At 32.8% G+C, this 16,385-nt stretch overlaps 1 protein-coding gene across 1 annotated transcript in view; it reads left to right on the top strand.

Annotated features, from left to right (window-relative positions):
* Nucleotides 1–16,385, top strand: part of CSMD3 (CUB and Sushi multiple domains 3) — a 774,333-nt gene that overhangs the window by 475,059 nt on the left and 282,889 nt on the right. Inside the window, exons 23-24 of the mRNA XM_075495159.1 lie at nucleotides 5,438–5,607; nucleotides 14,022–14,178. Coding sequence (XP_075351274.1) covers nucleotides 5,438–5,607; nucleotides 14,022–14,178 — 327 coding nt within the window. The remainder of the gene's footprint in view (nucleotides 1–5,437; nucleotides 5,608–14,021; nucleotides 14,179–16,385) is intronic.

The raw sequence follows: 16,385 nt of genomic DNA, 5'->3' as shown, positions 1-16,385 counted from the left end.
ATCTTATTCTGTATTGCCATTAGAGTCTTGCTGCATAGCTTTATCCATTTCTGTGCATAAACAAAATTTAAGGCAAAGGTTGTTTTTAATATTTCGGGTTTGAAAAGGTGTTCTTTTGCTAGTTTTAAATGAGTTTTCTTTTAATACGTGGAATATTTTGGCAGCATGAATGCTCAGTTTAAGGATTGTAATATTCACTTGTAAATGAGTCATTGATTCCTCTCAGAACAAATTAATCCTAATCTTTCTTTTGTTTGTCAGAAGTAAATTTATTCCTTTAAATATTTATCCTGTCATTTTTGAATATGTTGTATCTCTGTTATTTTATTCAAGGATAGGATATCCTGAACAAAGCAAAATACAGCCACTGAGGGCTCACCATCTGTTAGTATAATGCCATTATAATGTGATAAGCACTTTCTTAACATTTCTTATGTATTCTTATATTTTACATAAAGTTTTAACTGTTCCTGTTCACTGCGTGGAAATTTTCACTAAGTTCCAACAATTCTCAGGTTATTTTGTGTTTTGTTTTGTTTTGGGTTTTCATGTTTTGGGTTTTGCTTGTTTGTTTGGGTTTTTTTTAATGAGAAAGTTATAGTTAGTTTAAAGGCAAATTGTGCACATTGGTTCTTTAAATTCTCCTACTATAGAATATGTATTTGTTAATACATTTTACCTTGTTAATATTAATGCAGGAGCTCATTTGTCATCGTGTTTCTCCATCCTCCTTTGGTCAGTTGTGGTACGGGAGCATATTGTTTAAAGAATATAGGACTCATCCCCATTCTTGTCAGCTGGAGCTATTAATTACGAAAAATAATAGTAATAATGTAAATAATTGTTTCTAACAATTATTTCTTTCTTATTTGGCCATTTTAGTAGAAACATCAACCTGCTGTAAAATTATGTGTAGGTCTTAAATACAGGACTTTCCTAAATCTGACAATAGTGTCTTTCATTACAACATAAACAATGAAGTCAGATAACAGCCAAGAAAGTATGTGCAAATATATTGAAAGTAAATTTAATACACAGACAGCTAGATGAATCTTTCGATGTTCCGATCAACTCTGATGTAGATGCATGTACTGCAGATGCATACTTAATAAGAAATTGCAGTTATTCATTTTTGGGTCTATGAAAGGAAATCTGGTCTTCTGGAACAGTATAAACTAAAAGTAAACAATACCACTATTCTTACTGATTGAAGAAGACAATGTTCCTCTCATTTTCTTCATCAGCATAGGGTTCCCTGTACTTAACTCTGTCAGGATACCAAAACCACCTGGAAAACTTTTGATGACCTCATAACTGAGATTATTCAAGAAAAGAATACTTCAGTCACAACTTAATCCTTTCAGGATTGTCTTGTTATCCTCTGTTTTTTGTCTTGTTTTGACAAGAGTCAAAACAAGATTTTCTTTCTTACATCTGCCATCAGTTGAAGAGGTAGGACTTCTGAAGATTAACAGTTTTATGAGAAACAGTTTGTTGAGCACTGAATTTAGATACACTTTCTGAAGTAGCTGTTGATTTGCAGTCTGCTACCACTGTTGGTTAAAGATACAATCCTTTTTAGAATGCTTCCATTTACTTGCCCAGTCAAGCTTTTGCAATGCGCTTAGTCTCCTAACCAAGAGATAACATCTTTTCAAAATACAGAACTGCTATTTGTAGCTCTTTTCTTTTGATTCCAAGGGATTGTCTTGAAGAAAACAATGGCTGAATTTCAATCCATAGCAGCATGTCACATTTATGTGTTTGATAATTATTTATGGTGAACATTTCATCAGCTGAATTGTGAGAAACCTTGCAAAATTCTCCTAATAGAGCATATTTTAAAAGAAAAAGCCATTCATTGAAGAATTGTTTTCAAATGGTTAAATTACCCAAACAGATGCATTTCATTCCTCAGTTAGAATAATAATGGCATTTTACATAATTACAGAATTTAAATACACTAATAAACAATAGTTTAATCTGTTTTATTATGGAAATGTGCAATGAACATACATTCATAACTAAAAGCATAACAGTCATTTCTTATAAATAGCTCATTATATCTTTATTTTCCTTTCATTATTCTTCTTGGAGTTTTTGTTTATTTTCCTTTCTAATACTGAAATGATTCTACATTTCTGGTAAAGTCCAGAAGCAGTGATTTACTTCAATCTTAGTGTTACATCCTTGTACTTTATATAAGGCTGAATTAAAGTTTTTGTGGAAACATAGCTAAATGTTGGAATATTTTCCCTATGTCTTTTTTTTTTTCCCTACAAGCAAATTGTGTAGGGTAGGTGCTAAGTTTCAGCTGAAATAAGTGGATTAAAAAAACAAAAAACAAAAAACTTTGTCATTAAAACAACCTGAATACCATCTCTGTGGAATAAGGAATGTTACTAAAATGAAACATTAAGGCAGTGCAGAAATGTAATTTCTGATAACAGCTCTAAGCATGTTTTTAAAGGATGGTCATAGACTTTCTGTTCCTCTGTGATTTTTCCTTCTGAAATAGTGTTTTGTCCCTTCTTTTCTCTCTTTTATATTTCCTTTACACATTTTCCCTTAATTTTATCCAGTTTGCTTCTTCAGTCTCTTTTTTCTGTCACTCACTGTAATGCCTGCTAAAATTCTTTTCCAAACACTTTAAACAAATTATATATATTTAATATTTGTATTTATTTTAAACTTAAGAACTCATTTAACATTTTTTACCCAGCACTTGTTTACTCAGCACTTAACTGCACATAGAAATATTATGGTCTTTTTTGATTTATGCTGTATTAGCATCAAAGAATAGAAGGCAACCATAGGCAACCTGAAGTTCCATGTAATTTTAAGTAACATAGCTGTCTGTTCGTGTTTACAAATAGAAGTGGAGATTGGCAGATAGAACTATTTATGGTATAGTTTGGAAAGTCTTATCATATTAATCACATATCTTCCCTATTTGATTCTGCACTTATTCAGAATTATACTGCTGGTTTGTGTGTGTTTGTGTGTGTGTGTGTGTGTGTGTGTTCAGTGTTTCGTGTTTTTTTTTTTTTTAAAGTCATAATTTGCACTGACAGGAGGCAAGTAGAGAAGCAAGGGAATAACTGTTGATTTTGTGAGAATCCATCTGAGGAGTGTACAAAAGAACCTACTGTTGTAGGCTGCAGTGCGTGCTTCTGTGGAACTGTAATGATGTAACTGAATGCTATGGGAGAAATTCTTTTATACTTTGGTTTTCAAGACTACTGTTACTAAACTTGCTTTCTTGTTTGCTAACACAAGGGTTGAGATCGTATATAGAATCACAGAATGGTTTAGGTTGGAAGAGACCTTTGAAGATCATCTTGTCCACCCCTCTACCGTGGGCAGGGACATCTTTCACTAGATCAGGTTGCTCAAAGCTCCATCCAACCTGACCTTGAACATTTCCAATGATGGGGCATCCACAACTTGGAACACAACATTCTCCCTCTATATTAAGAAAAGTACAATCAGATTGATAAATATTATGACACTAACAATTCCCTTATTTTTAACAGAAAACATAGCATGGTTCTCAAGTATTAGTTAAAAATGTCCTAACAGTTGGCTCACTGCTGTGTTCAGATTTAAAAAAATTGCTTTGAATTACAGTTCTGACAAAAATAGAGTTGTTGAATCAACTTAATACCATAAATACCTTGGGCCTTTTGACTTTTCTGTCTCTCTGGAATAGGAAAGGATATCCCACAAACTCGAAATTACAATCATCTTTCTCCTATGTGTTGTAATTCAAACTGACCTATACATCTTCAGAGTAGCAAATACCTATTTATTTGAGAATAAAATAAAAGGATAGTAATGATCATGTGGACTAGAAGGTTTTCCACTTCTGCCTAGATTGTGTGTATCCAACTGTTCTAAGACAAAGTGATGACACCTGAATTATTTGGGTACTTGTTCTGTATCACTATTGAATTAAATGTAGTCCTCAAGCATTTCTTCTGCTTTGATTTGTGCCTGACTTGGCTTTCTGCACAATATTTGTTTTAGCTGTGTACAGACAGAATAATTAATCAAATTTTTTTGTCAATTTAATGTATATATTTTTGCATATAAAAAATATATATTTCAATAACCTGGATTTCACCCAAACAAGTCTAGTGAGGGAATTATAATAATGCTAATAAACAATAATAGCTCTTAAAATAGATACCATCGGTTGCTTAAACATCTTTTCAAACCATTAGAAGAACAACATAGTTTTAGACAATATTATTTCTTATTCTGTGAAATTATAAACCAATTAATTTCCCATGTTAAAATAACGGGTGCATTCTCATGATACAGGGTAAAATAAATGGCAAGAATATTGAAGTGATCCTGAAAACAAACATAAATCCTGAAAATTTAGTGTTACAGTTAAATTTAAAATTAATCTAAATCTGTTAAAAAGAGAGAGAATTCTGTTGTCCTTTCACTATAATGACCACATATCAAGCTAAATAAAAAGGGAAGGAAAGAATTGTAGTAGTTTGTCAGAGTTAATTTAAAATACCTGGTACCTCAATCCTAAAAATGTCTTAATTAAAATTATGTTAAGTACTCCAAAATATGATTGTAAGTGAAAGTTAGTTATTATTGCCTAATGTAGCATTGCCATAAGTTTTTATGTTTGGGGTTTTTTTGTGATTAAGCTCAATTGCCAAAGTCCTCAATTATAAAGTTTCTTTTTTGGAATAATAACAGTATTACTTGGAAACACTTTCTTATTTTTATTTTTAACTCTTAATCTTAAACCTATTTCATTCCTTTTTCTTTTTTTTTTTCCCTTGGGAGTTACTATTTTTCTACTTGTTTATTAATGAAATTATTTTTTTCTATTGTTAGCTGGTAGATATAGCATAACTCTTTTTCTACTGTAATTTATACCATTGACTGTTGTTTGTTTTGGTAAATTAATATTAGATAAAAATTATCTTTTTTCATCAATCGGTGTGAAAATGTGTGTATCTGCATGTATGTATATTTATATGCATGCATGTATATATAAATATATACACATATAAATATATACACATAAACTTCTAGAGTACTTTTACTTTCCTTTAGTTCTCAAGTCTTTACGAATTTCTGTGTTGGAGAAGTAAAAACAAGTATATTTCCTTCAAAACAAAATTCAAGAAAGATCATTTAAAACATTATATTTATGGAATGTGCCATTAATATGTTTATAACTCTCCATATTATTTAACATACTTTTATTAAAGTATTGCAGCAATTTAGAAATATTCTTGTAGCCTTCAATCACTGTCATGAACATATATTTAGAACTAGATTTAGATATCAATAAATGTTAATAATGTTGAAATAGGTTGCATTAACATTCCCATTATCACCATTACTAAAAATATTGATGTTTTCTATTAAAATATACCTTAACATTTTCTTTTACTTGCAGCTGAATGTGGAGCCTCCACGACAAATAACGAAGGAATCTTATTGTCCCCCAATTATCCTCTTAACTATGAAAACAACCATGAATGTATTTATAGCATTCAGGTACAAGCAGGGAAAGGAATCAATATTTCTGCCAGAACATTTCACTTAGCCCAAGGAGATGTTCTTAAGGTATGTATTCATGTAACTTATTTGTTATTTCTAAACTTGTAGTTCCTCATACCGTTGAAGTTTATCTGTTTGTGATAGCACAGTATCAGGTAGGTTTATATTAAGCATCTCTTAGAAAATATGTATCAAAACCAGTTCCATTTCTAAAAAGTTAAAAATTACACAACCTGAGGTGTTTCCATAATCTGTTCCTTAAAACATATATTTTTCTGACCACATATAATTAAAAAAGAGATTGAAACTGTAAACCAGATGTTGCCTTAATGTGTATTTGTCTTCTATTCTTAGTGTTAAATATTCATCAATTACATCTTTTGTAAATTCTGTTTTCCTCCTCAGTATCTTCATAACTTGAGCTGTGATCTAAACATAATAAACATTACAACCAGAAGCTTAATTTAATACATTGTCTACATACTACATTTTCTACATGAGGTTTACATTTTAAATGACTCTAATCTTGTGTGGTATGTAACATCTCCGGCAAAATGATAATCACAGCAGTTACATGTGAAGAGAATTTTTGCATTAAACAAAGAAATAATAAAGGGAAAAATAGGATACTAGAACCTTCCAGAGTTTTATAAAGCAATTTCACCCTATAAATTCAGTAGCATTTACTTCGATTTGTTCATAGATCTTATTACTGTATTCCCCAAAATACACATTTCCAGATGCATATATTACTTAGCCAACTGCACATTTAAAGCTGATGATAATTAGGGTGAGTATCTTTTAGCACATACCATCTCAATGCAATAAGATATCCATTAAAAGGATTAAATAATTGCCTAATTTTTCAGAATACTCAATTTAATTAAACTTGCCTGCCAGAAATCAAAGGAACAAGAGGTACCATGCCAATCATGTTTGATTAAAAAAAAAGTTTTTCTGCCATATTCTGCCATGTATTCATTAAAATGAGAAGGATTATGGAGACATACATTTCCAAGAAACAACTATGATTTAGACTGGGGTTTATCTCATCTAACTTTAACCACCTGAGCATTAGGTTAGGATTTCTGTCATTACTTGTCAGACATAGGCACTTCCAAAAAGCGGTTAATTATACCTAAGGCATAACCAGACCTAAACAACTAATGTAAGGTGAAATCAAGCAGCAAGAAGACAAAAAAATAAATAAAATGGCTTTAAATAAAAATAAGTATTACGTTCTTCTTAAAACAAAATGCAAGCAAAACAAAATAAAGCAAAGGCTACTAGTACCCAGCATACACAGGTATGTTTATTTTATTTTGGCCTTACTGCATACTTCAGAACCAAGTAGATATCTTTTAATTTTTACATTAATTAATACAGAAAGATTTAATTTGAAAGATGCTTAGTATTTATTAATATATAAATAGCATGGCAAAAACCAAACAAAAAATCCCAGTTATTCAATTTACCATTAGAACATCCAGATGATGTATGCAGGTATGTCATTGTAACAGTTTTGGAATTTCTTAATGAAGCAGAAAAATTAGTGAAGTTATGGTAAAATCTTTAAATTAACCAATGTTAGCATAAGATTTGAAGTCAGATCTTAGATTTGAACTTTAATCCTTATCCACCCAAATCACTATCCTAATATTTCTGTCCACATTTTTTATGGCCATCCAATAAAAGTATATGGCTGCATTTTCCTCAAGACTTTTTATGTTGAAACCATTCAACTCTATTATCTTAGTGTAAAAGTCATAGCACTGTAGGGAGACAGCTACAGCTATATAAATATAAACTTTTATATAAATATAAATGAATATGAATATAAAGCAATTCGAACTTTTTTCTTCTTTTTTTCTTCCTTAATCAGTTAACGCACATACAATTTTGAAAAGATCTATGCACTTAAGATTTCTCAAGTGCTATTCCAACCATGTGCACTACAGATGTTTAACTAGAAAATGTTAACTCAGAGGCTTATAAAATAAAATTCTACTTTAATATTGCTACTCAATTAATGTGAACTTAAGCGTAATACCAAATTAATTATAAATGGAGGGAGGCCACCACTCAGCTGTAAATGTCAGAAATATTTGCTGTGTTTTGCAGGTGTGTTAGATGAAAGTAATATCTAGTAATTTGTGTTTGTTTTTCAAGTCAGCAGCCCTGAATTATAATAATGAGCTGAAGTTCCTCCCAGTCTATTAAAAAAACCTACAAGAAGTATTCTTTATTATGATTATCACTTTTTTCAGCCTATCTGACATTGTAGCAAGACAGAGGCGCTCAACCCTTAATATTGTGGGAAGGAATGATATCTGTGGAACCCATTGTGTCTCTTCTTGCCTAATCACCCAGATGAAGCTCTTACAAATTGTCTTAATCCTATCAGACACTTTTTTCATGTGTTCATTTGATAAAGGAGTCTTGTTTCAGGAAATACAAGCAGCAGTCACACATTCCAAAACTTTTCTCATGGAAGCAATTCTAAAGTTGCCTGTTGATCCCTATTATTATTGGCTACTCCTCATCTCCAGGAGCTGAAAAAGAATCAGTGGAAGGTTTGGTGTGTGACTGACTTGGGAATATGCCCAGTTTTTAGCATTAATATCTTCAACATCAGGAAAATAGTCTTGGTTAACCCCATTTTTTTCCTCTATTCTCTTAGACCTATTTATGTTAATCCCAGTAAAACATCTTTGAAGATAAGTTTGCAGGAACTTCCTTTTATTTTTGTAGAACTGGTGGGATGAATGAAAATGAAGATGAAAAAAGGGAATATACTGCCTAATTTGCCTATTTTGCTGACTGTGGAGAATACACTTTTGGCTACAGGAGCAGGACATTAGGTTTATAATTTAACTTTAGTTTTAAGTTAATCAATAATAGCCAACAAATGCTGTAAACCTATCTAATTTATATCACTACTTTGTAAATGTATATAAACATTAATGCCTTGACCAAACTCTAAGAAATCTCAGAGGTAAGTAAAGAATAATGAAGTCTTCTGGAATGAAAAATGGCAATGGAAGAAAGTTAAGTTAAAAAAAAAATCATCCAACCTTACAGCAAAATGCAGAGTGACGTACAGTGAATACACAGTTCCCTTTTAACTGGGTAAGGAATTCACCATTTGGAAACCAAGATATTTAAACAACAGTTTCCAGACAGGGGCTTCCTTTCCCCAAACACAAATGAAACAACTCCATAATATTTCACAGTTAAAGCTCAGTCTTTTAGCTACAGACTTCGCTTAAGAAATGGATAATGCATCTCTGTTCTTCAGAACTGATAGGTGAAAATGTTGGCAAAGAACTTAATCATACTTTGTGTAACTTTTTCTATCAGCTAATATTTTAGATTACTAGAGCTATGCAGATAAAATTCCATTGAAAGTCTGAATAGACTGAATATTCTACTAAACTTTTGATATGCTGTTTAATCAAGTCATGGGGTCTGCTGCTTACCACATGAATTAACTGACCATGGATCAAATTTAGACCTGGCAAGCACTGTGACTGAAACAATGAAACAGCTGGACTGGGAATACAGCATTCGAGCGTATTTAACATAAATAGATCACTGCCCTTACTGTTACTCCCCAGGCAGAGAAGGAGGAGTTCCCATTTATCAATTCTGAACTGGTATAGAACAGAGTTTTCAGAACATATAATTTGGTTTTCATTTGCTTCATTTAGTATGCAGTTCTCTTTTTCTCTTATTGATGTAACTGCTCTGGCTACTTACATTAATGTTGTAGTTGGTTTTTTTGTTTGGCTGGTTGGTTTTTACTGGCAACTATAAGAAATATATGTCTCTCTACTTTTTTTTGTACGGGGCTATAACCTACTCTTGATAGTGCCACATCTGGTTTTAATATTCATGAAAGTTTCATGAAAGCATATGAAGAATTTAAGATCTGTATAGTCACTATGTGCCAATCCATTTAATATTAATCTCAGAAATTGTATAACAATTGTTTCCTTCTTTGTAATTGTACCAATAACTGAGTTTGTGCGCATGTTTCCAGAATTCAAATTTTTTAGATTAAATTGCCTATATGTGAGGCAGGGAAAAAGAATACATGGTTTTCCAAGTATGAGAACATTTCTACCTGCTTTTTTCCTCTGCTTTTTCTTGTAAAACTTGCTTGTAGTCTCTGATAGCTGTAAGCAAACCCTTTAGATTTGCACAGAAAGGAACAGAGTTGCCATTCTTCTACTTGCCTGAATAGTCCATTGTTAGTGGTGAACACTTTATTTTTGTTGAAATCAGTTGAATGTAGAAAGGATTCTTTTATGTCAAGGATCTTTTAATATACTTCTCTAATTTACTGGGGGAAAGGCATTTTTTGTTAAAATTGAAGCTTGAACAAAGATAATATGATTGTTTTCTTTATTTTCAGTAGATTTCAACATAAATAAAAATGTACCTATGCATGGTACTAATTAATGAGTAGTTTTCTGTTAATGTTAAAAAAACCAGCCCCCCGCCCCAAAAACATCTGCAGGCAGATTCCATAAGTGAACCTAAAACAAGAGAGAAAGGAACACCAAGTCTGAAAAGCACTAGATGGAAAGAGAACAGCAGTTGTTTGTGGGGATTTTTTTTTCTTTTGTAGTAGGTTATGTGCTTGGCAGTATGTAGAGTGAGAGCTGATGTGCCAGATGAGATTACACCTATGTGGAAAAAAATGGCTTTAAGAATTATTTTTTATATTGTAATGAAGTAATCTCTCTTTTTCCTTCTATTAAACACTCAGTGCAGCAACAGGCAGGTAACAGTGTGTCAGCAAAACAAAAAGAATTGGCATTAAGGGTCCCCCTCCCCTGTGCTTGGCTCAGTACGCTGTGCTCCTGCAAAATATGGAGGACTCCGTTTTACTGCATTTGTTTGCTGTCTCACCTGTGGGCCAGCTTTGAACTGTGTGCACATGATTCCGTTTTTGAGGGTTATTTTGCAAAGACTTCGAAGGGAGGTAATGTTTGGGGCTTTTTGATAATTTGTTTCTTAAGAATCTCCACGCCTGCTATCATAATCCTTTTAGCAATATCATCCTGAAAACATGAGTGAGAAACATATGGGCTCTTTTCTGTCTTTATATTAGTGCTTCTATTTGCATGTGATATAAATGATATTTTTGACAGGGTGTTGACAGCCTCAGCTCTGAGCTGCTGATTTTATGTTAGTTCTTCTCCTTATAAAGGCACAGATCTTCATATCCATATGCCTTTTATGTTTCAGTGGCAAATCTCAAAAATAGTTTGATTAAAATGCACAAATTTAATACATTTACTTCATACTATTCCCTTGCTAAAATTTTCTGGAGTTAAATAAGTTAGCAGAAAAAAGCCCATTAATTTCCATTTATAATTTGTTGATAATGGAGCCCCTCGAAAGCTTAGGAAGTTTTATTTATTCTCTAACTGTAAATGCAAACATAACCCCTCCTCCCCAAATTAAACATTACATCTATTAATTCAAATCCTATTTATGTAAACAGTGTTCAGTATTAGCATCCTTCCCTATATAATTTCAAAATATCATTGTGATATGAAGAACATTAATGCAATTTTCTGTGCCTTTGCTCGTCTTTATGAATTAATCATTTAACAGATCAGGCCTTTAAATAGCTGATAAAGATGGACCTCTGTTTTCTGAATAGCTTGTCACTGGCATATTCAGGCCTTACACAGTCAAGAATCAATTATCTTTGCATTAATGCTACAGGATGACTTTAAGGAAAATGCATCCAACCAAATAATATTTTCATAACAATTATTCTTGGCCATACATTTAGCACCCAAGTGCCATAAACCCAGATGTGCTGGCAAGGCCTTAAGAAAGAATATTCCTATATTAAAAATAAGATAATGGTGCTACCTTAATTCACATATAATATCCTCTTCTGGATCAAATTCTGAAGCTGATTTACTAACTCATTCAAAATCTTTAGCAAAACTCCCACCTATTTTAGGAAGGTTAGTAAGAAAATGCTGGTTCTGCAAATCTCATGAGAGAATGTAGGCTGTTACCACCTTCTTTGCAACTTAAATACATTTTTAAAAAATAAAGATAGATTTGGAACAGAATTAGTAACTGTATCATTTAAATTACATCTAGAAGTTTCTATTTAGTACCCATTAACTTGAATGAAGTACAAAAAAGATAACATGACTTAAATTGAGAATTATACTACAAAATATTATTCATTTATTGTCCTAACAGAAAGCCCACTATCTCAAGAACAGGGATATATGTTACTTTGAATATTTCAAAGTCAGCAACCAAAATAAAAAAAAAATCATTTCAATTTCATGTTCAAATGAATCACATCCCTCCCTCATCCAAATGCAGTTCTCCTACTCAAAGAATCATATATTTTCAGAAGTGTGACGGTACTTTAAATTTTGTTCCTTCATAGAAATTATATAGGCTTAGAAGTATTATACAGTGGGACAGCTAGTTAGCCCATAAAGTAGAATTAGTGTCAACTCTGGAGAGATGTCAGTGTGCCCATGTGAAAGGTTTAATATGGTAGGAGAGTTAACAAAATTGGCAATAAAGTATGTGTGGGGAAATTCTAACATGAAGAAAATTTGTATCATGAAGTGGCTTATGGGAAGTTCTGTTAAGGCATTGAGAATAGTTGGTATAACTTATTAATAGCTTCCTTTGGTTAATTAGTAGTGATACACACATAGCAGGAAATGGATTACTCTTATGCAGTGTTTAAAAATAAAATAAATCCTGAATCCTTGGGTATTATTAGTTATAAGTAGCTTGGAGAGATTAGGAGAAAGAGCATCAAGTTCAAGATGGGTTTTCTTTAAGTCTGTCATGATGTAAATATCTCTGTAGGATAGCAGTAATTCTCCTGGAATGGCCTTTTTTCTTTCAGTTACAGAAACAAAACTAAGTCCCTTTCAGAACTAATTTTCTGTTGGGTTTTTTTCTGGCTTGATTACTGAACTCAGTATAGTTTTAAAGAAGTTTTAAATAAAATTAAGACATCCATTTTAATACTATTATATAGATTTTTAAATTACTTTTTAGTTGCTAAGCATTAATTGCACCTTTATTTTTGCTTTAATTTCTTATTTTCACTCCATTTAAGGATGTTGGCATTTAAATGTGAATTTTGCTTGGAATTTATTTGCTTGTTTCAGTAAAAAAACAAGGAATGATACCAAGTCATTTTCCTCTGCTTCTTAAACTGCTCTACAATTATTTATTCATTAGAGGTGGCTAGAAATGGCTTATTTGGTTTATTTCAGCATATCATTAAATGTGAAGTCTGTTATTACTAGAGTCCTGAGGATTTCTGCAAAGTAGGATTTACGTGTGTAAGTCATTCTCACAGACGGGGAGTAGGCATTGTAGTATTTCACATTTACTTTGTTGCCTTACTACTATTGCTGGTGTATTTATTTTATTTCATTGTGGTATAGATTGCTGTTTACAAATGCAAGATTTAATTACATTTCAAATTAATATAATTAGATCTTATTCAGAACTGGAAACAATTCCATTTTTTTACTAAAGCTTTCGAATTTCCCTATATTGCAATTTGAAAATTATTCAGAGGTCAATTTACTGATTTGCAAGTGAAAGTTTTCTTAAAACCCATTTATCAAAGTTTTAGTTACTATAGAAGTCACTAAATAAATCCTACAGGACATAGTGGTTGGGTTAGGAATTATTGTTAAGTTATAGTTTAACTATTTGTAGGAATGATAGGAATGCAACGATCTGTGATATTTTAAAGCAACCAAGCTTGTAAGGAAATTTGCTGAGAATTATTAAAAGATTGTTTCATATATTTAGTCTTCTGATAGAAGTTACTGCTTCAAATATGGAAAAGAACAACTCTTGAAGAAAAATAAATAGTAAAAGTGCTGTATTCCAATTTACATATAGATTACATTACTCTTTCAACTTACAGAAGCAGTTGTTCGAATTATTTTATTTCTTAGTCTCCTTTTACTTTATAGTTATATTTGAACCTCTCTTTACATAGGAAAAAAAAATCAGAGGTTTATTTAATAAGCCAAAGTTGGGGAGGTGTGAGCTTTTCTATTATGCCACCTCAGTGACTTGAGGCAGACATAGCTACACAAAATAGGTGTTTGCTGATAGGTTGTGACCAGCATTACAATACTGGCAGTGAAAGAGAAAACATAGATGTTTAAAAACACTGAGCTGATATGGCTCCTCTGCCCACTTCTATTGTTATGCAAAAAAGGAACTGACATATTTTAAATTGTGCATTTTGAAAATCACCACAATTAAGTCAACTTAAGAGAGGCAAACAGCAGATCCAAATACTACCGCAGGTTGACTGGCAATAGATGTCCCTTGGCAGAGCTGTCCTCCCTCTTAATGGAGATGTACATAATTATTTTGTAAATCAAATATCTTTTTTTTTTTTTTTCTTCATAACTGTAAAACTCGCATTTGTTTTACAGATCTATGATGGCAAAGACAACACTGCTCACCTGCTGGGTGCGTATACTGGGGCATCATTAAGAGGCCTGACGCTAAGTAGTACTTCAAATCATTTGTGGTTGGAATTTAACTCAGACGTGGAGGGCACTGATGAAGGTTTTCAGCTTGTGTATACCAGTAAGTATCTGAGAAAACAGTAGTAATAGATTTATGATCTTAAAGGAATGAAAATTCTTTGCTCATAACATGAAAATGCAGTCAAAAGACAAATAATGATAAAATCAACAGTAAATCACTCATCACCCATCAAAATAATGAAGTTTCATAACTGTACCTCAAAAAACCAAAAACATGTAGCATACTGAAACCTTGCTTTGACAATACTTTGTGTAGTTTGATACTTAAACCAGTGTCTTTTTTCTAGAGGGTTATTTTGAAGTTTTTTTCAGTCTTGGAAAAGATAAAAAAAAAAAAGGATAATTTTAAGTTAATTGTATTAGCACATAATAATATCTAAGCGAGTAGTTTTAAATGAGTAACCAAAACCCATTGTTTCATAAAGATAATTCATAAGTAAAAGACATTCTCCATCTTAAGACTCGTGTCCGATACTAAGTTTGCATTAGACTAGCAATTTCTGAGTTCAGATTATTGTTTAGAATAATCCAATTTGGAACCAAAATGATAAAGAAAGATTCCTAACAAAAACTTTACCTATATGTAGACTGACAAAATTAAACTATAAAGATTAGAAGAGGAAAAATCTTTTCAGATCTCTGGCTTAGAGATCTATTTTATATACCTATTTATACAAATAGATGTATAAAATACATCTTATACATCTATTTTATCAAGTGGCAACTTCTGAAAATGTATGTGATTGTTACATGTGTCTATTGACATGTGGTGTATATGACTTCTTTAATGTATAAATATTTCATCATCGCTGAATTATTATATAAAACTGAATTTTTAGCAAGCAGAACAGTATTATAAGGTAATTCTGCAATGCAGCTGTCAAAAACCTTTTTTCTCCCTGTGCTTAAATCATTCATTTTCACCTGTTCAAAAAATGTTTTTATGTTTCAAAAACTCTCCATCATGTTTTTAAAACTAATTCTAATAAAACTAATATAAGTCTAGAAGAACGAAAGGAAAATATTTCAAGATACTACAAGACTATGTAATTATTTTTCAGGTGAAAGTTGCATAATTATACCCCATAGTAGCCTGTGATAGCATAGGACTGTACCCTATCATTAAAGATAGGCCTTCCAGTGATGTGTTACTATGTAAGTGTCAAGGTATTTAATTTTTCTTATTTATATAGCTACGTCCGAGCCCAGTACTTGAACCTTATCATTAAATTTCCTGCCTTTGGAGACAGGCATTCTCATAGAATACACTTTCCTAGCCTGAATAGTTATTAGCCTGAACAGTGCTGAATCTTCTTTTGTAGATATTTGTAGAATTGGAAGAGAAAAAGTGAGAAAAACTCATGGGTCAACATAAAGATAGGGAGGAAAGAGAAAAAGAAGAACCAAGTGATGCAAAGGCAGTCATTCATCACCTCCCACAAGCAGACCAATGCCCAGCCAGTCTCTGAGCACTGGCCCCTTTGGAAAGACTATCCCCCAGTTTTATTGCTCAGCATGACATTATATGGCATGCAATATCTCTGGTCAGCTGGGGTCAGCTGTCCCAGCTGTGTCCCCTTCCAGCCTCTTGCCTACCTCCAGCCTACCGGCTGCGAGGTCAGAGTGAGAAACAGAGAAAGACTTGATGCTGTGCAAGTAGTGCTCAGCAATAGCAGAAACATGGGTGTGTTATCAACACTGGTTTAGTCAATCTAAAGCACAGCACCATACAGGCTGCTATGAAGATAATTAACTCCATCCCAGCCAGAATCCAGTATACTCCATCTCCTTTACACTATCACTTCAGATTTATATGCATGGGTAAGGTCCCCCTTGAGCCTTCTCTTCTCCAGGCTGAACAGTCCCAGCTCGCTCAACCTTTACCCATAGGAGAGATGCTCCTATCCCTTAATCATCTTAGTGGCCCTTCGCTGGGCTGTGTTCATTAGTTCCATCTCTCTCTTATACTGGGGAGCCCAGAACTGGACACCATACTCCAGATGTGGCCTCAACAGTGCTTAGGGTAGAGGGGAAGGATCACCTCTGTTGACCTGCTGGCAACATACCTCCTAATGCAGCCCAGGATACCATTAGCCTTCTTTGCTGCAAGGGCACATTGCTGGCTCATGTTCAACTTGGTGTCCACCAGGACCCCCAGGTCCTTTTCTGCAAAGCTGCTTTCCAGCTGGGTGGCCCCAGCATATATTGCTGCATGTGTTTGCTCCTCCCCAGGCGCAGGACTTTGCA

Source organism: Mycteria americana, chromosome 2, assembly GCF_035582795.1.
Source record: "Mycteria americana isolate JAX WOST 10 ecotype Jacksonville Zoo and Gardens chromosome 2, USCA_MyAme_1.0, whole genome shotgun sequence".
NCBI lineage: Eukaryota > Metazoa > Chordata > Aves > Ciconiiformes > Ciconiidae > Mycteria > Mycteria americana.
Note: the sequence above shows the minus strand (reverse complement) of the source record. Positions and strands in the feature narration are given on the sequence as shown.